This window comes from Sinocyclocheilus grahami, unplaced genomic scaffold (assembly GCF_001515645.1).
Source record: "Sinocyclocheilus grahami isolate Dianchi unplaced genomic scaffold, SAMN03320097.WGS_v1.1 scaffold1366.1, whole genome shotgun sequence".
Classification (NCBI taxonomy): Eukaryota; Metazoa; Chordata; class Actinopteri; order Cypriniformes; family Cyprinidae; genus Sinocyclocheilus; species Sinocyclocheilus grahami.
The window spans coordinates 183,495-210,639 of record NW_015506545.1 but is presented as its reverse complement, the minus strand read 5'-3'; the positions used below and the strand labels follow the sequence as shown (position 1 = coordinate 210,639).

General features: G+C 37.3%; 2 protein-coding genes across 4 annotated transcripts in view; both read left to right on the top strand.

Moving 5' to 3' along the window:
• The window catches only part of LOC107569636 (twisted gastrulation protein homolog 1-A), a 13,136-nt gene extending 10,824 nt beyond the window's left edge, over positions 1 to 2,312 (top strand). For 2 of the 3 annotated variants that reach the window (XM_016255753.1, XM_016255752.1), the window contains exon 5: positions 1,885 to 2,307. In XM_016255753.1, coding sequence (XP_016111239.1) covers positions 1,885 to 2,066 — 182 coding nt within the window. In that variant the 3' untranslated portion in view covers positions 2,067 to 2,307. Of the gene's footprint in view, positions 1 to 1,884 lie in introns of all 3 variants that reach the window. The other variant, XM_016255754.1, reaches the window with a different exon arrangement.
• Positions 2,313 to 4,923: 2,611 nt separating this feature from the next.
• On the top strand, positions 4,924 to 23,649 carry LOC107569633 (E3 ubiquitin-protein ligase RNF126-like). The gene is made up of 9 exons (XM_016255750.1): positions 4,924 to 5,026; positions 9,038 to 9,096; positions 9,397 to 9,454; positions 9,805 to 10,040; positions 15,994 to 16,062; positions 16,162 to 16,231; positions 16,369 to 16,462; positions 19,186 to 19,301; positions 22,000 to 23,649. The coding sequence occupies exons 1-9, from the start codon at positions 4,952 to 4,954 to the stop codon at positions 22,150 to 22,152; spliced, it is 930 nt and encodes a 309-aa protein (XP_016111236.1). The 5' UTR covers positions 4,924 to 4,951; the 3' UTR covers positions 22,153 to 23,649.
• The last annotated feature ends 3,496 nt before the right edge of the window (positions 23,650 to 27,145 follow it).

The following is a 27,145-nucleotide window of genomic DNA, read 5'->3' as shown; positions in this document are numbered from 1 at the left end:
CCCTCCTCTCCTCTCCTCATCTCCTCCTCTCATTCTCTCCTCCCCTCCTCTCCTCTCATCATCTCCTCCTCTCCTCTCATCATCTCCTCCTCTCATTCTCTCCTCTCCTCTCATCATCTCATCATCTCCTCCTCTCATTCTCTCCTCTCCTCCTCTCCTCTCATCATCTCCTCCTCTCCTCTCATCATCTCATTCTCTCCTCTCATCATATCCTCCTCTCCTCTCATTCTCTTCTCTCCTCTCATCATCTCCTTCTCTCCTCTCCTCTCCTCTCCTATCCTCTTCTCTTCTCTTTTCTTCTCTCCTCTCCTTGTCTCCTCTCATCTCTCCTCCTCTCCTCTCCACTTCTCTTCTCTCCTCTCCCCTCCTCCTCTTCTCTTCTTTTCCTCTCCACTCCTCTCCTCTCCTCCTCTCCTCTCCTATCCTCTCATCCTCTCCTCTTCTTTTCTCCTCTTCTTGTCTCTTCTCTCTCCTCTTCTCTCCTGTCCTCATCCTGTCCTTGTCTCCTCTCCTCGTCTCTTCTCTTCTCTCCTCTCCTCCTCTTCTCTTCTCTCCCCTCCTCCTCTCCTCTCATCCTTTCCTCTCCTTCTCTCCTCTCCTCTCCTTGTCTCCTCTCTCCTCTCCTCCACTCCTCTTCTTTTCTCCTCTCCTCTTCTCGTCTCATCTCTCATCCTCTCCTCTCTTCTCCTCTCCCCTCCTCCTCTCCTCTCTTCTCCTCTCCCCTCCTCCTCTCCTCTCCTCCTCTTCTCTTCTCTCCCCTCCTCCTCTCCTCTCATCCTTTCCTCTCCTTCTCTCCTCTCCTCTCCTTGTCTCCTCTCTCCTCTCCTCCACTCCTCTTCTTTTCTCCTCTCCTCTTCTCGTCTCATCTCTCATCCTCTCCTCTCTTCTCCTCTCCCCTCCTCCTCTCCTCTCTTCTCCTCTCCCCTCCTCCTCTCCTCTCCTCCTCTTCTCTTCTCTCCCCTCCTCCTCTCCTCTCATCCTCTCCTCTCCTTCTCTCCTCTCCTCTCCTTGTCTCCTCTCTCCTCTCCTCCACTCCTCTTCTTTTCTCCTCTCCTCTTCTCGTCTCATCTCTCATCCTCTCCTCTCTTCTCCTCTCCCCTCCTCCTCTCCTCTCTTCTCCTCTCCCCTCCTCCTCTCCTCTCCTCCTCTTCTCTTCTCTCCCCTCCTCCTCTCCTCTCATCCTCTCCTCTCCTTCTCTCCTCTCCTCTCCTTGTCTCCTCTCTCCTCTCCTCCTCTCCTCTTCTTTTCTCCTCTCCTCTTCTCGTCTCATCTTTCATCCTCTCCTCTCCTTGTCTCCTCTCATCTCTTCTCCTCGGTCTCTCTCCTCCTCTCCTTCTCTCCTCTCCTCCTCTTCTCTTCTCTTCTCTTCTCTTCTCTTCTCTTCTCTCCTCTTCTCTCCCACCATCTCCTCTCCCCTCCTCCTCTCCTCTCCTCTCCTTCTCTCCTCTCCTCCTCTCCTCTCAGCCTCTCCTCTCCTTCTCTCCTCTCCTCCTCTCCTCTCAGCCTCTCCTCTCCTTCTCTCCTCTCCTCCTCTCCTCTCAGCCTCTCCTCTCCTTCTCTCCTCTCCTCCTCTCCTCTCAGCCTCTCCTCTCCTTCTCTCCTCTCCTCCTCTTCTCTTCTCTTCTCTTCTCTTCTCTTCTCTCCTCTCCTCTTCTCTCCCACCATCTCCTCTCCCCTCCTCCTCTCCTCTCCTCTCTTCTCCTCTCCCCTCCTCCTCTCCTCTTCTCTTCTCTCCCCTCGTCTCCTGTCTTCTCCCCTCCTCTCCTATCCTCTCCTTCTCTTCTCCTCTTCTCCTCTTCTCCTCTCCTCTCCCCTCTTCTCTTCTCTTCTCTTCTGTCTCTGGTTGACACGTGCTCTTCCTCTGGCTCTGCTCTCATTCCTCAGATGGCTTGTGTACGGTGGTCTACTTTGATGACTGCGTGTCCATCCGTCAGTGTAAGCAGTACTGCGAGTCGATGGGTGGATCAAAGTACCGCTGGTTTCATAACGCCTGCTGTGAGTGCATTGGCCCTGAATGTCTGGACTACGGCAGCAAAGCCGTCAAATGCATGAACTGCCTCATCTGAGAGCCCAAAACTGACTTCATACACTTCATCTGCTGTTTTATTGTATAAAACACGTCTGATCCGATCTACAGATCTTGTTTCTTATTCTTGTCTTTTGGAAAATAAGGTCAAGGGTGTTTTTTGTAAGTTATCGATATTGTTTGGGAATTATTACAGCAGCATGTAGAGGACATTTCTCATTCAAATCATATTCCATCTGTATATAGTTCTCATTTCATATTCATATGTCTGGTTTCATTAATAAAAAGTAAACTGTTGTGTTTGATTTTCAAAATATTTTACTCATGTTTAAGGTTTTGGTCCCCTGATCTGGTATTTGATGATTTGAAATGAAAAAAGAGATTTCATCTGTATTTGAATAGAGTTTGATTGAAGTGTTTGAGTTAAACGTTTTTCCAAATGTCAAACAACATGAATTGTATTTTATTCAAAGTTGAATGAAGAGTAATCAAAATGTAGGTTAAAATATACTTTACCTGCATATAAATAACAGAATGTAATATAAATAATAGAATATTCATTTAAAGTTATCTGGCCTTCAATAATGTTCTCAGAACGTTAGCATAAAAACGTTATTTGTACATTGTTTCATAGAACATCTTTCTTCTAAAATGTTTTAGTTGAACATTTGTGTAACTTTTTTTTTAAATTGTTACTTGTTTTGGAATGTTCAGGGAACATTCAAAAGTAACATTTCTGTATTGTTTGCAAAATTATAAAATGGAATGTTGGCTTAACATTTGTATAACAAAGAAGAAACGTTTTTAAAACTTTAAAAAAGGACATTTAGAAAGCATTCACAAAACGTTTACATAACATAATGGCAAATCTTCTTAGAACATATGTGGTTAACTGAGAGACTTCAAAAATAGTTTGCAATTTTTCACTATTTTTTGAAACATTTTGCATTTCACTTTTTAAAATATATTTTTAAGCAGTAGTTTGTTTCGGGATGTTGTATTGTCTGTGCTGAGCTCCCTCACCGCAGCGCTCGTCTCTGACAAACTCTGAATGCAAGTTGGCATAAATGCATGATGACAGCCAGATGTAGTCAGCATCAGTCAGACCTCATTCATTCATTTAAAGTTATCTGGCCTTCAATAATGTTCTCAGAACGTTAGCATAAAAACGTTATTTGTACATTGTTTCATAGAACATCTTTCTTCTAAAATGTTTTAGTTGAACATTTGTGTAACTTTTTTTTTAAATTGTTACTTGTTTTGGAATGTTCAGGGAACATTCAAAAGTAACATTTCTGTATTGTTTGCAAAATTATAAAATGGAATGTTGGCTTAACATTTGTATAACAAAGAAGAAACGTTTTTAAAACTTTAAAAAAGGACATTTAGAAAGCATTCACAAAACGTTTACATAACATAATGGCAAATCTTCTTAGAACATATGTGGTTAACTGAGAGACTTCAAAAATAGTTTGCAATTTTTCACTATTTTTTGAAACATTTTGCATTTCACTTTTTAAAATATATTTTTAAGCAGTAGTTTGTTTAGGGATGTTGTATTGTCTGTGCTGAACTCCCTCACCGCAGCGCTCGTCTCTGACAAACTCTGAATGCAAGTTGGCATAAATGCATGATGACAGCCAGATGTAGTCAGCATCAGTCAGACCTCATTCACAGCACAGCTGACAGGTGTGTGTGTGTGTGTGTGTGCGTGTGTGTGTGTGTGTGTGACCTCAAAGACTATTTGTTTGCATTAAGACACACTTTTACTGTTCTTGCTTTAAAAACATTAATCGTGTGTCATATTTTTGAAGTTTCAGTAATGCTTCAAAATACAGGTTGGGTTTAAATTACTGCTTGAGTTTTTTGTGTCTGAAAATGATTAAACTGAAAATCAGTGTTTTAGGATCATTGAGACACTTATAGGCTACATTTTATTCATATATATATATATATATATACAATTTTTGTTTAGGTTTGATTTTAGTTAAAAGTTAATGATATTTTAAATATGTATATGTCATTTTCATTTCAGTTTTAGTCATTTTAATACATCAAGTTACGCAAAATAAAAATAAGAAATGTTGCAACTAGCTGAAGTTAATTTTTTGGTATTTTATTTTATTCCAGTTAACGTTTATATTATATCAAGTAATAAAAAGTTTCAGTTTAGTGTTTTAGTTTTAGTTAAATACATTAACCTTGAACTGAATGAAATTATTGATGTTTTATTTTATTGTTCATTTTCATACATCATTTTTAATTTCAAAAGGATCTAAAACTAATTGAGGCCTATATGCTTCATTGACTTAGAGATCTTGCATTTCAATATTTTTCACTAAAGAAGGAGATCTTGTGTTATTGAATTGGTAATATTTGCGTTTCTGAATGGTTGTAAGTGCTTTAGCACCATCTGCAGGATGATAATGGCATTACACACATTCATAACAAAAGATCTTTTTACGAATACATATAAATTAATACAGTATATGAATACAGTTCTTTGCTTTAAATGGTTAAATGGATCTGCTTAGAGTTTATAATGGCTGGAAATACATTTCTTTCTCCATTAGGTGTCGCTTATTTATTTTCTGTTGTGCAGTAAGATAAGTTTTTAATTTAATTGTTTTAACCATGGTTAAAAAGTGGTTAATAAATAAATAAATGTTCGTGTATAAAATAAGTGAACAAAAAATATATATTTAATCTGCATTATCTAAAAAACTAGCCTGTCCTATGGAAGTTTATATTGTTTCAAGGGTGTTTTATTTATACTGTAAAACATTCTGATTTGAAGACCTTTTTTTGCAACATGTGTGTTTTTTCCAAAACGCGTTCCGTCGTCCGTTCGTACTAATTCTTGTTCCGTCCGGGCTTCCGTACTTTGCCTCGTTCTCGCTCTCAGTCGGACCTGCTGCAACGAAGATGGCGGAAGCTCCCCCGCGGCCCTGCCGGTTCTTCTGCCACCGGTGTTCGGAAGAGATCAGCCCTCGGCTCCCGGTAAGACGCCGCTGTCTTAACGAGCCTCTCCCGAAGGCTTTGAATCGGTATGAATGCGTGTAACGGAGCAAACGGCCTCTTTTCTCACGCGTTTCTCCGCGCTCTCTGTGCTAACGGCTAACAGGCTGCTGGTTGCCAATAGCAACACTCAGGCTTAAAATGAGGATTTAATCGAGTTACACTTAATTGGAGAGGTGAGAGTTTAATCAGACGGACTCTTGGCAGGTTAAAGAGTTTTCCAGAGTGTAATATCAAACCTAAAGACTGCTTGTTATGGCATCAACTCGGTATTGTCACTAACTAGTCGTCGCGAATCACATAATATTGACATGAGGACACTTAGTTAGAATCTTGTCAGATGTGTCTGGTTCGTGTTTCATAAGTGGTTCAGTTGTCTGATCTGTAGATCATGTGGTTTACTTGGTCGAAACAGAGAACTAGTTATGAATGCAGCTGGGTAACTAGTTACGTTGTTTATTCAATAGTGTGCAATTAATACCGTTTGCTATAAAGTTTGAGATGCATTGTTCATATAGCCCTGGTGTTTGTGTCTGATCTGTCTTGTCATGTAGTTTAGTTGGCTATAACTGAAAACTGGTGGTTATTAGAGACCAACTAGTTAGATTTGATTAACTTATAAGAGACTGATGAATTCCAGTGCTTATAAGTTGGTTAGATGCTGAGGTTTGTCTTTAGTGTTTTTGATATATTATTGGTTGGAACAGTTGGCTGGTGGTTAAGTGGTTAGCTGGTTAGTTTCTGTGTTTTTAACTAGACCTTAACTAGACCTCATTATAGTGTGTATGGTCCAAGTTAGATTTTCTGTGTTTAGTGTCGTTTAGTTGACAGAAGGCTGATTATTTTGAGAGCTACTGTACTGGTTAGTTAAATCATATCAAGTGTTGTGATGAAAGCCAATGTTTGTAAGTTGATCAGTTGCAGATGGATTGTTTTATGTGTGCTTTAGGTTTCTGATCATTGATTGATTGATATGGTTAGCTGTAGGCCTGTCACGATAACACCTTTTAGTCGTGCGATATATTGCCCCAGAAATAATCGCGATAAGCGATATTATTGTCATTTTAAAGACCATTTTATGCCACTGAATATATAATCATAATGGAACAGCATAATAATGCAAGAAGGCCTACACACTTCCAAATGACAACAAACGTTTAATTTCTAAGAATATTTAGATAATAATCAAATAATTAGATACCTGAATAAATAATAAATAAACATTTTCTAACAAAAAGTGCAAAGTAACAAGTAGAAAAAAAGAAAACTGCACAAATAACTTGTATGGAGATTTTTCCATCTACAGATTTTTCCCGGACCTTCATTACTCTGCAAATTAAGCGTGCACACTATTGCTGAAAAACACAATCACTACTTAGCAGTCAGATAAAACAAGACCATTTTTTTTGTAGAAGCATTTTTTAAATGTGAACTAGCACCGACTACACCGTGTTATGTACGAGAAGCTGCAAAAGACACAGGAGCAAGTGGAATGCACAAAACATGATGACATAAATTTTTAAGTAAATATAATGGGCGATATATTGCGTCACCAAAAATGATTGCGGTCATGTACATATGTTGCGCGATAAGTCGATATATTGCTAATTGCAACAGGCCTAGTTAGCTGTTACAGAAGGCCTGTTAATATGATACTACTGGTTAGTGCTATTATCTAATTATTGTAAATAGTATTAAATTGATCTTATGATCTGTGTTCTGTGATAATAAATTGGTGGGATTTTGAAGTCTGATAACGTAGTTGGCTGTTACTGAAGGCTGATTGATATGAGATTACCTGGTTAGTTTTACTGACTGATTAGAAGATCTGTTTTATACATCAGTCGAGTTGCTGTATAAGCTGGTCTAATTCTATTGATCTGTGGTTTTGGCATGTGGTTTGATTTCTTGACTGTAACTGAAGACTGGTTGTAATGAGATCAGCTGATTAATTTTGGAAATGATTGTGAGTAATGTCAGATTAAAATCAGACTTTGATGCTTATATGGAGATTAACTAAAGTTATAAATTAAAACCATTAAAACGCACACACATTTTTGTTACTTGAAGTTGAAATATAATATAAAATAAATATATGAGCCTTATACTTATTTCAGTTAGTTGCCAAGGCAATATATACTAAAATAACTCCAACTAAAACAGAAAACAATAAATACAAATTATGTAGACGTAAAAAAAAAAGAAAACTAAATGGACTATCAAATATTTTATAATATTAATAAAAACTGTAATAGCGTCTCAATTCTACTAAGATAACACTGGTGTCTCTAGTGGTTTTTGGTTGTTTAACATGCAGCCTGTGCTAATGAAAGTCACGCTCTCTGGCTCTACAACTTTCTGCTGACTCTCGTAATAAATGAAGCTAGTACAGTTGGAGGATGATGATATCATTTGTAAAACTGCTTTAATTCACTGTCAGCTGACCCAGGACACGTCAGGATTTCATCTGAAACCACAGATCTGTTTCGTTCATCAGTTTCACACATACTATCATCTGTAGCTGTCAGGAAATACCAGGCCAGAGATCTTTCTGCACATGCTGCTGCTCCTTGTATGAGGTTTGAGAGGGGCGCAGGGAAGAGAATGGATGGAGTCACAAAGCTCTTTTGCTTGTCTCTTCATCGTTCTGTGGTGTTATTATCCTGCTGTTATTGTGCGGAGCCTCTAGAAAGAGCCCAAACAGGCCAGAGCACTGCAGGTCAGCCGGAGGTCATGATACACAGGACCAGACAGAATCTGCAGTATAATTAAAGACATTCGGCAGAATTCATTTGTGGTGATTTGTGAAAAAATGTGTTAAATGTACATGTTTATTTGTACTTTTATTTGCTGTGAGTACAGTTTAGGGCTGTGCGATATGGACAAAAAAACCTATCGCGATTTCTTTGATCAATTTTGCAATTTTGACACACACAGACATGCTTTACAGTCATAAATGCATTCAGTGTGAATTTGAAACATATTTCCAAAAGAAAACCTATTAGAGCTTTACCAAAAGCTGTAACATGTCTCTAGAACAGACATAAGGCAAAATAATCACTAAGTAAAGGTGTAACAAAATGTCTCTAGAATAGACATATGGCAGAAAAGAAAGAGAAAAATCCAGTGTCCAGGGATTTTTTTTGCCATGCATTGGTCATAGAGCTCTTTGTGGCGTTGCCTCAGATGTTGAACTAGATTTGTTGCGTCATGTTCACACGTACTCCGTCTGCAGTGCGTATACAGTACGTGTATGCGGTGCAGAAGCAGCACGGACTCATTTTGCTTTCACACAGGACACGTTTGCAGTCCGCTCCTGATCCACAAACACAACATTTATCCATTATTTTGATTTCAAATCCAAATGTTGTTTCTGAAAATGCTTTTTCAGCATTGTGATTCTCTTTTATCACAGTACAGTAATACAATCTTTCATAGACATATTCACGTTTAAACTCAATAAATATAACTTTGTTTAACTACCACCACGAGTGCCATCTATTATTGCCTTGTTTATCTAAAAGTGCATTTTTCTTTGTTTTAAATCTAGCCAAAAAGCCATGTGTTGACTGTGAAACAGTAGACTTAATTATATGTATTTATGGTGTAATTACTAAATTTCCGTGCCAATCCATGTTATTTTTTACTGCGAATAATGCACTGTCACTTTCAGCACGTGCAGCACAGCAGAAATAGATTCCGTGCGGAAACGATCGCAGCATGACTGCTGCAGACGCACCTCCCCTGGAGCACACTGCCGGACCGCAATCGCGTGCAGTGTGAACGCTCTGATCCGTTAACATGGGCGCGGAAAAAATACACACCACAGACGGAGTGTGTGAACCTGGCGTTACGTTTGTATGCGGAAAATCGTGCTATAAAGCGATTTAGAAATCGCGATTTTATGACTATTTCGATTAATCGCACAGCCCTAATACAGTGTCTCAGTTGATTGAGTGGGTGGTGTTAAACTGTTCTGACCTCTGTTTTCAGGATTACATCTGTCCACGGTGTGAGTCCGGCTTCATCGAGGAGTTGCCTGAAGAGAGAAGGTAAAGTACTGACCTGCTGCTGTGGATTTGGAGAAGTGGAGAAAACTCAAACATAACGTTATGTTTTTGCCAAAACTTGTTTCTCTGGTTGGGATTCCACACATCAGGAAATCTGTTTGCTACATTGATTTCCTCAACAGGATGAAGACAGTTCAGCTCTAAACACTGTCTGTGAATGATTTTTACAAGCATTAGAAACAGAAAAAAATTAATGTGAAGATTTGAACTTTTCTATCACTGAATATACATTTGCCTTTTTTTTTTTTCTTCACTTTTTCTTTCTTTTTTTTTTTTTTCCAGTTCAGAGAATGGGTCCACATCTACAGCCTCTAATGATCAGAATCGGCCCTCGTTTGAGGTGAGCTGTCATCCACTGTATCATTGTAATTGCTTTTGGCTGCTGAGTTCACTTGGCATGCAAACTTTGGTCCATATATATTGCGTAAAGTGTGAGATTTCTGGCCCACAATGCAAACTTTGACACTATGCATTTAACAGATGCTCTTATCCAGGGCAGCATACAGATTTAGACTATGGTTAATAGATGGTAAGCATGCAAATCATAAATTGTTGAAAGCAGTATAGAATATAGATATTCTCCCAGGCCTCCAGTATTGCATAGAAAACCACAGACGCCAGATTAAGAAAATCATGTGTGAAACGACTGGCTGATTGAAGCTCACGAAAGCTTTACCTCTCACCCATCAGAATGTGGACCAGCACTTGTTTACGTTCCCGCATGGTTACAGCCAGTTTGCTCTGGGGATCTTCGATGAGGGCTTTGACTTCAGAGCGGGTTTGCCAGCGGAAGATAACCGTGACGCAGAGAACCGCAGAGAGCGGGAGATGGCCTCACGACAGCGCTACGGGGCCAGACAGCCACGGGGACGACACGTTCCCCGGAGACAAGGAGTGCGGCATGAGGGTGTACCCACTTTAGAAGGGTAAGAATTCAGCAGATGGCACTGTACTGCAGATTTATTCAGCCGGGTTTGCACTCTGAATTATTGAACTTAAAAAAAAAAAAATTTTAATTGAAGATTTATGTATTCTGGATTCCCACTATAATGGAAAGGAATCAGGAATTTTTAAGGAGTTTAAAAATGTGATTTCCAGGTCTAAAAATGTCAAGATAATCAATAATAATAATAAAAAAAGATTATATATATTTATAAAATATGTATACAAAAGCTATTTAGTCGATATAATAAAAAAAATTATAAATAATAAATGGCTGCATGAGTGCTGCCGGCACTGGGGAGCTACAGTTCATTGAGGGAACCATGAATGCCAACATGTACTGTGACATACTGAAGCAGAGCATGATCCCCTCCCTTCGGAGACTGGGCCGCAGGGCAGTATTCCAACATGATAACGACCCCAAACACACCTCCAAGACGACCGCTGCCTTGCTAAAGAAGCTGAGGGTAAAGGTGATGGATTGGCCAAGCATGGGCATCCTCAAACAGAAGGTGGAGGAGCGCAAGGTCTCTAACATCCACCAGCTCCGTGATGTCGTCATGGAGGAGTGGAAGAGGACTCCAGTGGCAACCTGTGAAGCTCTGGTGAACTCCATGCCCAAGAGGGTTAAAGCAGTGCTGGAAAATAATGGTGGCCACACAAAATATTGATATTGCCCAATTTGGACATTTTCATTTAGGGGTGTACTCACTTTCGTGGCCAGCGGTTTAGACATTAATGGCTGTGTGTTGAGTTATTTTGAGGGGACCGCAAATTGACACTGTTATACAAGCTGTACACTCACTACTTTACATTGTAGCAAAGTGTCATTTCTTCAGTGTTGTCACATGAAAAGATATAATAAAATGTGAGGGGTGTACTCACTTCTGTGAGATAATGTGTGCATATATATATATATATAATCTTTTTTTCTTCCCTAGTTATTCTCAGCTCATTATAAAATGTTCAAATATTTTTAAAACCTTACCTAGTAATCAACCTCAGAAAATTCATTGGTCAAGGGTGTGGGGAACTATTTCATGCTATGGGCCATTACTGTAGACCAGAGGTGCCCAAACATTTTAATACGAAGGGCCAAAAATGAAACTTGCCATGTGCCAAAAGTAAATATTTCATTATATGCAACTAAATTATATTGATATGTTTACAATTTAAATAATAATAATAAAAAATACAATAAAAAATTTTTTTAGATTATTTTTAATAAAATTCACTTGTGTGAACTTTATATGAAAATAAAACTACAACTTTTTTTCAATGCAAAAATAAAAATATATTATAAATATAAAATTTATTAAAGGGGTCATATGACGTTGCTAAAAAGAACATTATTTTGTGTATTTGGTGTAATGAAATGTGTTTATGTGGTTTAAGGTTCAAAAAACACATAATTTTCCACATACTGTACATTATTGTTTCTCCTCTATGCCCCGCCTTTCTGAAACGCATCGATTTTTACAAAGCTCATCGTTCTGAAAAGCGAGGTGTGCTCTGATTGGCCAGCTATCCAGTGCGTTGTGATTGGCTGAATTCCTCAAGCGTGAGACGGAAATGTTTCGCCCCTTACCATGCTGTGATGCCGTTGTCCCGGCGCGATGAGACAAAACCAATAAAACCCATTACAAACGAGGCATTTGTTGCATCCAGTGGGGACATAATTACTGATTATAATGACTTATACTGTCTTTTTACGGGTTGCGTTGCGTATCGCGCCGCGTAAACTAGGGCTGGACCAGAATATTCCATTATTCGTTCGATGGGTTGGCATTCGATTTTCAATTTTGAGATTAGAATAATCTTTTCTTTTCTTTTTTTAAACACCTGGCATTAGGGCTGAACGATTAATTGCATTTGCGATAATATCGCGATATGAAAAATTTTGATTTTTCAATCGCAGAGGCTGCGATTACACGGTCACGTGACAGGCGAGAGTAAAGAGGTGTGTTCGACTTGAAGATCAGATCGGTGTATGACATCAAAGTACGGCGAGCAAGAGAAAGCATAAGGAGACGTCCGCGCTCTCTTATAGCTCTCTCAATACTTTGATGACACACCCTTCGGTCTAAGCAGCGCTAAAAGAACATTTATGTTTAATCTATCTAATAGTGTGTTGGTCATACTATACAATGATTTATAGCTTGTCTTTGTTGAATAATACAGAACATAAAGAGCTTTAAAAAAAATAATTGCGTATTAAATCGCAATATTGGTAAAAAAAAATCGCAATTTGATTATTTTTCAAAATCATTCAGCCCTACCTGGCATCCCCCGCAAAACGGTTCTCATTCGCGCTTGAATATGAATCGCCCATGAGTGAACGTCATGAACATCATGATTCAGTTCATCTGGAAGAGAAGACAAAAATGCCGAAGACCTCAGCTGTGTGGGAGCACTTTAACTTGAGTGAGGACAAGACAAAGGCAGTGTGCCAAATATGCGATTTGAAACTGGCCTACCACAACAGCACATCAAATTTTAAAAATCTGTAAAAGTTCTGTAAGTAGTATGCCTATAGTATATTGTTGGTGTAAAAAATTAGCTGCTTTTATCCGCCATGTTAATCAGTAATTTTACACATGATAAAAACGTGCACTTAATTTGCTTGGAAAATACTTGCGAATATAGTCATAAAAAAACCTACAGTAGCCCAGCCACCATCGCTTTGATTTTTTTTATAGTAATAAAAAGCATTTAGTTCAGTAAAAGAACAGACACTACAATTAAAAACTGAACGCGGATGCTCAATGCAGCGTGCCGAACGACAGTCGCATCACAGATCAGATTTAATTTCTCCAGTGAGGAGAGTGAGTCGAGCGGACTGACAAGAAGAGTGGGGTGAGACAGACAAGATGATGGCAGATGATTTAGTTTCGAAACGAACTGCAAAAGCGCCTGTTTGGCAGTATTTTGTAGCTGCTTTTATCCGCCATGTTAATCAGTAATTTTACACATGATAAAAACGTGCACTTAATTTGCTTGGAAAATACTTGCGAATATAGTCATAAAAAAACCTACAGTAGCCCAGCCACCATCGCTTTGATTTTTTTTATAGTAATAAAAAGCATTTAGTTCAGTAAAAGAACAGACACTACAATTAAAAACTGATATTGGTAAAAAAAAATCGCAATTTGATTATTTTTCAAAATCATTCAGCCCTACCTGGCATCCCCCGCAAAACGGTTCTCATTCGCGCTTGAATATGAATCGCCCATGAGTGAACGTCATGAACATCATGATTCAGTTCATCTGGAAGAGAAGACAAAAATGCCGAAGACCTCAGCTGTGTGGGAGCACTTTAACTTGAGTGAGGACAAGACAAAGGCAGTGTGCCAAATATGCGATTTGAAACTGGCCTACCACAACAGCACATCAAATTTGAAAAATCTGTAAAAATTCTGTAAGTAGTATGCCTATAGTATATTGTTGGTGTAAAAAATTAGCTGCTTTTGAGACAGACAAGATGATGGCAGATGATTTAGTTTCGAAACGAACTGCAAAAGCGCCTGTTTGGCAGTATTTTGGATTTTGAAAAGCCTGTTGACTTTTGCCGTTTATCTAAGGTGATTTTGGAAGTTTTTGTAAACATTTGTTTCTTATTTAATTGGTTCCACAGTGTTTGCTGATTTTTACTTTATTTAAGCTTTGTTTAATTTATTTATTTTATTTGACATCAAGGTGTATGCCGTGCCTCCAAGGTTTCTTATTTGTTTTGCTAATAAATGTTCTATGTTTCTTATTTATTTGGTTATATATTATAGGCTACATGTTTACTTATTTCCAGTTTATTAAACTTTATGCAAGTTATTTTATATTAGGCATAGCCTGCCTTATAGCATGGTGTATTTTTATTCGTTTTGTTAATAAAAGTTCTATGTTTTATATATAGGCTAAAGTGAGTTTGACGTAGTATTTTGTTGTTGCATTCGAGCAATTGATGCCGAATTGCTGCTAATTCGAAAGTGAAAGTAAAATGCGCACAGCGCTTTTAAGCTATTTAAAAGCGAAGGAAAAGAGGGAAAATTCAAACGAACTGCAAAAGCGCCTGTTTGGCAGTATTTTGGATTTTGAAAAACCTGTTGACTTTTGCCGTTTATCTAAGGTGATTTTGGAAGTTTTTGTAAACATTCGTTTCTTATTTAATTGGTTCCACGGTGTTTGCTGATTTTTACTTTATTTAAGCTTTGTTTAATTAATTTATTTTATTTTACATCAAGGTGTATGCCGTACCTCCAAGCTTTCTTATTCGTTTTGCTAATAAATGTTCTACGTTTCTTATTTATTTGGTTATATATTATAGGCTACATGTTTACTTATTTCCAGTTTATTAAACTTTATGCAAGTTATTTTATATTAGGCATAGCCTGCCTTATAGCATGGTGTATTTTTATTCGTTTTGTTAATAAAAGTTCTATGTTTTATATATAGGCTAAAGTGAGTTTGACGTAGTATTTTGTTGTTGCATTCGAGCAATTGACGCCGAACTGCCGCTAAGTGAAAGTAAAATGCGCACGGCGCTTTTAAGCTATTTAAAAGCAAAGGAAAGCGAGGAAAAGAGGGAAAATTCAAACAAACAATTGCTTTACGCAGAATTGCCGCTAATTGAAAGTGAAAGTAAAATATGCACGCCACTTTTACAAGCTATTTAAAAGTGAAGGAAAGCGAAGAAAAGAGGGAATGCCCCACCCCCGCGGTGATACCTGTATTATCCGTGTTGTCACACGTCGATTAACCGGTGGGAAGCTTCGAAGCTCAAAAAATGGTATTCGGACCAGCCCTAGCGTAAACATAAAACCATGTCTGCATTTGTGATCGGAGAAACGACAAACAACAAGCGCTACTCTACACTGCTCAAAACTCACGTTTGAATCATCAGTGGGAAATTCTTTAAATATGAATACGTACTTACAGTCTGTGAGTCAGAAGCGCCAGACTGTTGGAATTGCCCCACTTTATAGAAACAACCTTTGTGCACAGACACATTGTAGGCTACTGTCCCAGGTTCAGGAAACAGTCCTCCATAAAATGCGCGGCACACATCTGAATATTTGGGTTGAACTGTTGTGGAACAGTGTTGTAAATACAACTTAACCACTGATTTCTAGTTGAGTCCTCTTTTGAAAGACCAAACAAAGTTGTTTCGCTTTCACACAGCGTCTCCATTACATGGCGGTGGCGGCAGTACTACAGCGAGAATCAAAGTTACACCTTCTTTCTTTGCGGGAATTGCCCCACTTTATAGAAACAACCTTTGTGCACAGACACATTGTAGGCTACTCTCCCAGGTTCAGGAAACAGTCCTCCGTAATATGCGCTGCACACATCTGAATATTTGGGTTGAACTGTTCTGGAACAGTGTTGTAAATACAACTTAACCACTGATTTCTAGTTGAGTCCTCTTTTGAAAGACCAAACAAAGTTGTTTCGCTTTCACACAACGTCTCCACGACATGGCGGTGGCGGCAGTACTACAGCGAGAATCAAAGTTACGCCTTCTTTCTTTGCATATACATTTGGGTGGTATTATGCAAATCTTCCCACACAGTGACGTAGACATGTGGGCACGTGTTTAAACGAGGAGTTTTAGTCTTTGCAACTTCAGGGATCTTATCTATGCACGAACAGCTTGTAACACTCCAAAGAGAAAGGAAAATTTGAAATTGCATCATATGACCCCTTTAAAACCAAAATATACAGTAAATTCGAAAATAAGATATGCTTCAATAGCATGTTTTTTCTTATTTTTCCCCTACTTTTGTGATTTGGCACGCCGGCCAAATCGAAGGTCATCACGCAGGCCCTGGTTTGGGCATCTGCTGTACTAATAAAAAGTATGTTTATCAGTGTGTCGCTAGGTTTAAGGGTGGAATAAAATGTTTTTGTTATGTTTGAAAATGTTCATTTATTTTGTTTTCACAGAATCATTCAGCAGTTAGTTAATGGAATTATTGCTCCGACAGCTATGCCAAATGTGGCAATGGGGCCTTGGTGAGTCGCCAGTGAAATTTTCTGTCTTTACATAATTCAGTAACTCAGTCTATGACAAACCACAGCTGATCACTGGACTCTAAACTGCTGTCCTTACAGGGGAGTGCTGCACTCAAACCCAATGGACTATGCATGGGGTGCCAATGGATTAGATGCCATCATAACTCAGGTCTCAAGTGGCTTATTGCTTTATTTTATAACCACAAGAAATATGAAACTCTACAGAGCCTTGTGTTGCTATTACAAACCATTAAAAAAACAGTATAATCACATACTCACTTTTTTGTCCCTCTTGTCATCCTGTAGTTATTAAATCAGTTTGAAAATACGGGTCCCCCTCCGGCAGACAAAGAGAAGATTAAGAGTCTCCCTACGGTCCAGATAACACAGGAGCACGTGGGTAAGAAGACAGACGTCTGTTATAAGACCACATACTGCTGGAGCACAGCATCAGTGGATCTGGGTTTCATGTTTTAGCAGCGGTGCTTCAAACAGAGTGAATGTTGAGATATCTCACAGAGGGTTCTGTGTGCTGACAGCGTGATGTGCTTTAGCTTTCTAATTGTAACTGTTAGACGTCCCACACGGTGAACCCTCTCTGAAGCATTGCATCTCTAAATTCATCCACTTTTAAAGATTCATCACTGCAGCCATCAAAACACTGCCTTTGTAAAAGATTCACGCCTTCCAGTGCAAACTTCAGACCTGCTGTGAGCAGAGTTCCTGTATTTATGTCTCTTTTTTTGTGAGCAAAATAACACTTTTGTGCAATAAGATAGATATTAAAATTTAAACGAGGAGTTTTAGTCTTTGCAACTTCAGGGATCTTATCTGTGCACGAACAGCTTGTAACACTCCAAAGAGAAAGGAAAACTTGAAATTGCATCATATGACCCCTTTAAAACCAAAATATAAATTCGAAAATAAGATATGCTTCAATAGCATGTTTTTTCTTATTTTTCCCCTACTTTTGTGATTTGGCACGCCGGCCAAATCGAAGGTCATCACGCAGGCCCTGGTTTGGGCATCTGCTGTACACAAAAAAAAAGTATGTTTATCAGTGTGTCGCTAGGTTTAAGGGTGGAATAAAATGTTTTTGTTATGTTTGAAAATGTTCATTTATTTTGTTTTCACAGAATCATTCAGCAGTTAGTTAATGGAATTATTGCTCCGACAGCTATGCCAAATGTGGCAATGGGGCCTTGGTGAGTCGCCAGTGAAATTTTCTGTCTTTACATAATTCAGTAACTCAGTCTATGACAAACCACAGCTGATCACTGGACTCTAAACTGCTGTCCTTACAGGGGAGTGCTGCACTCAAACCCAATGGACTATGCATGGGGTGCCAATGGATTAGATGCCATCATAACTCAGGTCTCAAGTGGCTTATTGCTTTATTTTATAACCACAAGAAATATGAAACTCTACAGAGCCTTGTGTTGCTATTACAAACCATTAAAAAAACAGTATAATCACATACTCACTTTTTTGTCCCTCTTGTCATCCTGTAGTTATTAAATCAGTTTGAAAATACGGGTCCCCCTCCGGCAGACAAAGAGAAGATTAAGAGTCTCCCTACGGTCCAGATAACACAGGAGCATGTGGGTAAGAAGACAGACGTCTGTTATAAGACCACATACTGCTGGAGCACAGCATCAGTGGATCTGGGTTTCATGTTTTAGCAGCGGTGCTTCAAACAGAGTGAATGTTGAGATATCTCACAGAGGGTTCTGTGTGCTGACAGCGTGATGTGCTTTAGCTTTCTAATTGTAACTGTTAGACGTCCCACACGGTGAACCCTCTCTGAAGCATTGCATCTCTAAATTCATCCACTTTTAAAGATTCATCACTGCAGCCATCAAAACACTGCCTTTGTAAAAGATTCACGCCTTCCAGTGCAAACTTCAGACCTGCTGTGAGCAGAGTTCCTGTATTTATGTCTCTTTTTTTGTGAGCAAAATAACACTTTTGTGCAATAAGATAGATATTAAAAATATGTAATATGTGACCCTGGACCACAAAACCAGTCATAAGTGTTCATTTTAAATGAAATTGAGATTTATACATCACCTGAAAGCTGAGCTTTCCATTGATGTATGGTTTGTTATGATAGGTCAACATTTGGCCAAGATACGACTATTTGAAAATCTGAAATCTGAGGGTGCAAAAAAAAAAATCTAAATATTGAGAAAATCACCTTTAATTAAAGTTGTCTAAATGAAGTTCTTAGCAATGCATATTACTAATCAAAAATTAAGTTTTGATATATTTACAGTAGGAAATGTACAAAATATCTTCATGGAACATGATCTTTACTTAATATCCTAATGATTTTTGGCATAAAAGAAAAATCGATAATTTTGACCCATACAATGTGTTTTTGGCTATTGCTACAAATATACCCCAGCGACTTAACATATAATGTAAACACACACACACACACACACACACATACACACACAGTGTTTATAGATAATAGGTAAATGTTGTTCTATTCCAAGAAGAATCCTGAAAAATAAAGTGCATCACAGATTCCACAAAAATATGAAGCAGCACAACTGTTTTTGACATTGATAAGATATGTTTAACTCAGCATATTAGAATGATTTGTGAAGGATAATGTGACACTTAAGACTGGAGTAATGATGCTGAAAATACAGCTTTGCATCACAGGAATAAATGACATTTTAACATATTCACATAGAAAACAGTTGTTTTATATTGTAATAATATTTCACAATATTACTGTATTTACTGTATTTTTGATCAAATAATTGCTGCCTTGGTGAGCAGAAGAGACTTTTTCTTTTCTTTTTTCAAAAGCATGAGAAATCTTACTGACCCCAAACATTTGAATGGTTTTATATATATATATATATATATATATATATATAACAAATAACACCTACACAATACTGTTCAATAAATAATTTGCCCAATTACAGTTGGCTAGTAATTCAAACAACCTACAGATTGGTCAACTTTGAAAATATGTACTGTATATTTTCACATTCTCAATAACAGTGCAGCCAGTTTCAACTCGCCATCTTCATTGTGATATAATGTTTGATGCGGGATGTTGATGCTTCTTATTTCTGACGTGTGTGTGTTTTTGTGGTTCAGGTGCTGGTCTAGAGTGTCCTGTCTGTAAAGAAGACTACAGCGCAGGAGAGAACGTTAGACAACTTCCTTGCAATCATCTCTTTCATAACGACTGTGTAGTTCCCTGGCTCGAGCAGGTGTGTTTCTCTTCTGTTTTAATTCATTTCTCCATACTTCATCATCTAAACTCAAAATATCGACAACTTTTGACCGTGTATATTCGGCCGTTAATGAGTGATCCAGATAAAGGCCGTTTCAATTTGTAGTTTGTGACATTAATTTCATGGCTCATGGTTCTGTACAGAAAGGCAGGAGTTTGCTAATTGAATTTGTGCTAATAACTGCTGCTGATGTGTTTGGGTTCACCGTGTTATACAGCACCTTTGAACTCGGTTACTTTTTCTAATGAATATGCATGTGTTGCAATCAAAAAGTACTTGTGTAAAAGTAATACGGCAAGCTTTCAGAAATATGCTCTTGTCAAAATCAGACACTTCTAACTTTGTTAATTATAACTTGATGACAAGAAAATGAAGAGGATGGGAATAAAGAGCTGAAGTTAGTCATTGCTCAGTGAGGGATTGTTAGCGCACGTCAACCTAAAGTTCAGGCTCATTTTTTGTAACTATTCAAATGTTAATATTATAACTTTTTAAATATTATCATCTAAATTTTTATATATTATTCGCATTACCACTGTATGACCTAAAATCCATCGCAGATGCTTACAAATGTTTGTGCTGCTCTTTTGAAACTAACAATAATTTATGGAAAAAAACTGAACTGAAACGTTTTAATTAAATGAATATTTTTTAATTATGTTTTTTCATTGTAGATGTTTGTGCAGCATTCAGGGGCATGACAAAAATGTTATCAAGTTCACTTCTTTGTTCACTTTATATTACAAAATAAATCTAACAACGAATTCCCGTTTTTTGTTTAATAATATGTCTAACATATTAAGATTTAAAGACAAAATTGGTTCAGTAAAATGTTTGAATGTTTTTGAAAGTATGCTCAAGGCATTTATTTGATCAAAAATACAATAAAACTGTAATATTGTGAAATATTATTGTGATTTAAATATTTTCTATTTGAGTATATGTTAATGTAATTTATTTCTGATTATTACTCCAGTCTTCAATGTCACATGATCCTTCAGAAACAGGGTTGTTAGTTAAAACTTAAACTAAAATCATAATAACAATTTTTGTTACTTGAAATAAATTAAACTTTAACTAAAATAAGATAAAATAAACTTCTTTAATTTAAGCTGGTTGCCAAGGCAACATTTGTCATTTTCATTTAGTTTGACTTTATGGAGAAAAATAACTAAATGAAGTTGAATAAACTATAAAGACGTTTAAAATTAAAATATCATATAAATATAAAAAAAAGTTTATATTTTTAAAAATGACAAGCACAACAAAATTACTAAAATTAAATTAATACAATTCAAAATATTAATAAAAACTACTCGTATCTTGATGAAACCATCATTCTAAAATGCTGCTTTGCTGCTCAAGAAACATTTCTTATTATCAACATTATCAATGTTTTTTGCAGAAACTATGATGCATTTTTGTCTTTGTATTAGGGCTGTGCGATATGGACAAAAAAAACCTATCGCGATTTCTTTTATCAATTTTGCGATTTCGATTTTAATCACAATTTTGACACACACAGACATGCTTTACAGTCATAAATGCATTCAGTGTGAATTTGAAACATATTTCCAAAAGAAAACCTATTAGAGCTTTATCAAAAAGCTGTAACATGTCTCTAGAACAGACATAAGGCAAAATAATCACTAAGTAAAGGTGTAACAAAAGAAATGTCAGAAAATGGCAGAAAATAAAGAGAAAAATCCCGTGTCCAGGGATTTTTTTTGCCATGCATTGGTCATAGAGCTCTTTGTGGCGTTGCCTCAGATGTTGAACTAGATTTGTTGCGTCATGTTCACACGTACTCCGTCTGCAGTGCGTATACAGTACGTGTATGCGGTGCAGAAGCAGCACGGACTCATTTTGCTTTCACACAGGACGCGTTTGCAGTCCGCTCCTGATCCACAAACACAACATTTATCCATTATTTTGATTTCAAATCCAAATGTTGTTTCTGAAAATGCTTTTTCAGCATTGTGATTCTCTTTTATCACAGTACAGTAATACAATCTTTCATAGACATATTCACGTTTAAACTCAATAAATATAACTTTGTTTAACTACCACCACGAGTGCCATCTATTATTGCCTTGTTTATCTAAAAGTGCATTTTTCTTTGTTTTAAATCTAGCCAAAAAGCCTGGGAAACTGGGAAACAGTAGACTATAATTATATGCATTTATGGTGTAATTACTAAATTTCCGTGCCAATCCATGTTATTTTTTACTGCGAATAATGCACTGTCACTTTCAGCGCGTGCAGCACAGCAGAAATAGATTCCGTGCGGAAACGATCGCAGCATGACTGCTGCAGACGCACCACTCCTGGAGCGCACTGCCGGACCGCAATCGTGTGCAGTGTGAACGCTCTGATCTGTTAAGATAGGCGCGGAAAAAATACACACCACAGACGGAGTGTGTGAACCTGGCGTTACGTTTGTATGCCCGCCCGGTCTGTTCTGTTCTGTTCTCGTGCTCCATTTAGGTGCGCTGCATTCTGATTGGTTCAGATAGCATACTGCTGCGGGAGGTCGGGGGCGCAGAAAATCGTGCTATAAAGCGATTTCGAAATCGCACGCTCAAATCGCGATTTTATTAAGATTAATCGCACAGTCCTACTTTGTATATAAAGTTAAGAACAGCGTTACATGTTTTGTCTGTGTGTTTCCCAGCATGACACGTGTCCAGTGTGCAGGAAGAGTTTGAGCGGGCAGAACACAGCCACAGATCCACCCGGCCTATCAGGGATGAACTTCACCCCCTCTTCCTCCTCCTCTTCCTCCTCCAGCTCTCCGAGCAACGAGAATGCCACCAATAACTCGTAAGAGCTCAGCCCACATCCTGAACACATCATCATCATCATCATCATCATCATCTCAGTTGGCCCGGTCAACACCAAACCCCCCCCACCACTGGAGACTGATCTGTGACACGGTGGAACCAGCGCTGAACCTGACACACACAGACAGCGCAGAGAGCACGCCAAACCCCCGAGAGAACAATACACTCTTCTATTGCTTCAGACAGCGTTTCCTTGCTTTTTTTTTTACACTGCTGAACTTTAGAGCGATCATTCCTCACCTGTCCGCGTGACGTGCTTTTAATCAGCAGAAAGCGTGAGAAAAATGCTGAGGAAAAGAGAGAGATGAAGGAAAAGAGGAAGAGGATGTTACACAGCGATGCCGGTGCCAGATCTGAAGACACACCGAGCTGAACTGCGTTTTAGAAGCAGACTTTGTGTCTCTCCAGAGGGACGCGGTCAAACCGAACCTTTTGTTTTTTATCCTTTGATTTTTATTTTACGGATAAAAGTGGCTGATATGTGAACGTGAGTATGTGTGAATCTCACACAACCGGTCAAGGTCACGTTTCACCCCAAAATCAGAAGAAAAAAGAATCTGTGTATTATGCTAAACGCCTGTTTTAGAACCACCAATAACTTTTTGAATAACATTTTGAAATTTTACAGTTTGCCGTAATGCAAAAAATCTGATTCTCATTACTGTAATACGAAAAAATATGATTAAATTCATGTTTATCGATTGTATTGTTAGTTGTACTGCCTTTAATTTGATTAATCATTTTATTACAGTATTTTATATTGTAATACTACATTACAGAATGCATTATTGTAAATAATTGTCATGAAATATAGTCATTTTAGGCTTAATACATTTTTATTTTCTTTTGATGTTGGGGTTAAATAAAACCTGGACGTGTTTTTTTTTTTGTGATTCACCCATATATATGAAACATATTTATTGAAGCAAAAAATAAGAGCTGCGTCATATTGTGAAAAGCCAAGCGATCCAAGAACATCTGTGACTGAGGAAAACACTGAGTGCAGGCTTCTCTCCTAATATTTATTTGCACAGCGAAGGTTATTTAGAACATTGAACAAACAGAAAAGTGTGAATGTTTTTTGGCAACATTTCATATGATTTTCTACATTTAGCATCGTCCTTAAAACTCATGAGAGAAGTAGATTTTCTCTCTTTCACCCTGCATTTTTTGGGCCTTTATCCAAACGGCACACGGCCCGAGAAGGTGAGAAAAGCTCTCTCTTGCTTTCTCTCACTCTTTTTTTTTTTTTCTTTTATATTTTTAAATCTCACATTCAGTTGTCTTCTCTCAGTCTGCCACACATATTCAGTGACTTTCAGTTCAAGGCAACTTTTTAAAAAAACTTATTTTAAGTTAAATGGTTTGTTTTTTGTAAATCATCATAAAGGAGAAGAACAAATGAATGTATGTATCACTGCTGATGATGAAATATTTCATATAAACTCATTTGTCTCTCTACAGATCACGAACACAAACTAACACCACAGTTTCTGTGTTTCTTCCAATTCTTTATTCTAATAGACACTTTCAAAGGTCAGTGCTGAAAATTAGAAATAGTTTTTTTTCTATTTAATTTCAGTTAATAGTTATTTCAATTAACAAATTTATGTACATGGTTTTTAGTATTTATTATTGTAATTCTAATCTAACTGAAAATTAGAAATTAGTTCAAGTTTATTAATATTTTATTTCAGTAACATTAACTCTTTTTTTATTTTTTATTTTTTTTTTTTTTTTTTCCAAAGCAGCACTATATAACTTTTTCTGTGTTCAAAGTTTGCAAAATGTATATAATGAGCGAGTACATCATGAATTCATCCAAACCAAGTTTTTGTCTTATTCCGAATCACTACGGTACACTTATAATAAGTACTTATATTTGGACTATTGTAGCCTGGTCGGGTCGTCACCGCTGCGGAGTAACACATACCTGCGTGAATCACCAGAGACATAAACTTAGAGAAGTAGCTTTGGTTGGAAAGTTCTTCCGCGGGATGTGTGCAGTTCTGTTTATTAACTGCCAGAGCACCAAAAGCTACATAGTGCTGCTTTAATTGCTGCTTCAGGAATTAAAGCGTGTAAAATGAAAACTACATTATTTGAGTTTTGGTTACATAGTGATAAACAATTTTTTAAAAGTTGCAATATATACCTGCATATCAGTGTTGCAATTTATGTACATACATTTACATTAATTTAAAGAAAATAAATAGTAACCAAAATAAAATATAAACAAATTAATTTTTAATAAGTAAAATGATATTTGTATATACAGTTTATTTAAAATTTATAATAAGTCCTAAAAATATGCCTGAAAAACCATTAAACGTACTTCTTTCTAATTTTCAGTTAAAGTACTCAAATTAATATTTAAAATTGGAATAATAAATACTACAAATATATAATAGTGTACATTAATTTACATTAAGGAGCCATTATTTATTCAGTTTTGTTGATTTGCTGCTGCCTTTTTAAACTAACCGGTTACTGTCTGTTCCAATATAATATATGCTACTCCATTCTTCAACAGCCAAGAGCTGAATCTTGAGACCGATTCCTAAAACAATGTGCTGGTCATGTTCAGATCATCTGACGGCAGAAAGCTGCCCAGGTTCTGTCTCAGTGAAGTGTTGAGTTGTGTCTGATCTCCAGCCAGACTCCAGTAGCAGCTGCTAATTGCCATTATCTGCGAGAGTGACCGTCTGTTGCTGCAAACTCATTTTGAAGTGGATTTACTGTTGGCTATAAACCGCTCAAGCAGTCCCTGTACTGTGCTGCTGTGTGTTTTCAGACCGAGAGCTCTCTCTGCCCTCTTGCAGTGTGCTTTTAGTCGATGCACCAAACCAACCATGTATAGAGACTTGTGGGCTGTTTTGACTTGCTGCCTCGCTGCTGCTCTCATGCTTCACTCTTAAAAAGAAAGGTTCCCGCGGAGGGGTTTTCATAGTGATGCCACAGAAGAATTCACCTTTCAGTGATCAGTTCCTAACATTTGAATAGAATAAAGAATTGTTTTCTGCTATAAAGGAGCTTTTGTGGAGTGGAAAGATTCCATAATGGTAAAGGTTCTTCATGGAACCATCGACGCTAATAAACAAGCTTCATTTTTAAGTGTTGATGCACTGCGATAAAAACATATTCCTGTAAAACATCTTCTGGATCAGGCACTAAATGATCTAAGTTTCAAGTATGCACTAAACAAATACATCTTCAGTGTTATTTTAGTAGTATTTATATAATATATCATTTATTAATGTTTTCTTTTCTTTTTGTATTTTCCGTTTTTATTTTAGTTTTTGTAATTTCTCCTTTTCTATATTTCCATTACTGTTTTTATTGAGGTTTAGAAATGTTAGTACTTCAGTGGTACTTTATTTAGTTGCCAAAGCAACATTTCTAATTTCCGTAAGTTTTTCATCTGATTTTTAGATTTTCAGAGTTCATATTAATGTTAGTTTTTGTTTTGTTGTGCTTTTTTCATTTTTATTAGCTTTTTTTTTTTTCAAAAATGTTTCCATTAGATTTTATTTTTATTTCAGTTTTAGAAGTTTTAGTGCTTTAACCTAAACTACTTTTACTTAGTTGCCAAAGCAACATTTCTCATTTTCGTTTGTTTTTCATCTGATTTTTATATTTAATTTTATATAGTTTTTTATTTTGTTGCTTTTCATTTTTATTAGAATTTAAAAAAAATGTCCATTAGACTTTACTTTTATTTCAGTTTATTTTTTAGTCATTTTAGTAACTTAAAACTTATTTTAGTTAGTTGCCAAGGCAACATTTTCTTTAAGCTTTTCATCTAATATTTAAATTAATAAAATTATTAATAACTTAAATGAATTAGCCTTTATTGTTATATTTTAAGGTTTCATTTTAGTTTTAGTTAAACTTTTGGTAATTTTGTTTTGTGCTTTTGTCATTTTTAATACTTTGTTATTGTTATTTTTAATATAAATATTCCAACATAGCTTTAACTAATTTTTATTTCAGTCTAAGTTTAGTATTTCAGTTAGTTGCCAAGGTAACATTTCTTTATAATTTTTTATCTAATATTTATATTTGATTTCAGTTACCAAAAACAATTTAGCTGCTTTTCAAACACTCTTTCGTGGTTCAGTGTGTGATGCAGAATTCCCAGAGTCACGGAAACCCTGGGAATATTTTAGGGGACCTGGTTAGGACCTGTTATAGTGAATGTGTTTTTCCTGTTATGCTTAGAAATAAAATAAAACCTCTTAAACGCAATGCCTATAAAATGATTTAGAAAAATCCTTATCCAGTAATGATTCAGGTAACTGGTGTCCGTCGGTAAAAGCCTGTGGGGATCCTGTTGATCTCCTGAATCTGAAAAGCTTCCAAGATCGAGCCACAGATCTCCTGCTTTCTTGGAACTTGTCCTTTTATGCAAATGAATCCCAAAGCATCATCCTTAAATGTGTCATATACCAGGAAGTGAGTGCCGGCGTTCAGTTCTGCAGAGAGCGCGAGAGATTGATCCGGAGCTGCTCGGGTTAAACACTTCTAAAGTGGGAAGCAGAGCGTGTGGCTGGGAGCATGGCGACCCCGCTGACCTCCAGAGGTCAAGCGCTCCATCACTGAAGGGACGCGGCGTCCCAGCTCTCTCTCTCTCTCCCTCCGCCGGGTTGAGACAACCTCTCAATGTCATCTGTGCTGCGGGTCGCTCCGCCACACATCAGCGTCCGGCAACACAAGGTAAGATCTGAGCGTCTGCAGGGCTTCCTCGGCAATGACTGCAGTCTGCTGCTGTAGCTCAGCATCAATGATATTCGAGGAGGAAGATGACTTGCTGTTTGGAGGTGATGTGCTCAGGAAGATGCTTTCTGATTGTGGAAGCGGTCAAGAGCAAATGATCAGCTTTCTCTCGTGTTTGATCGATGTTCATGTCATGCATATGTCTGTTATGACAGCAGTGAACACTCAGTGAGTTATGATTCTTGCGTTGTTAACCCCCCC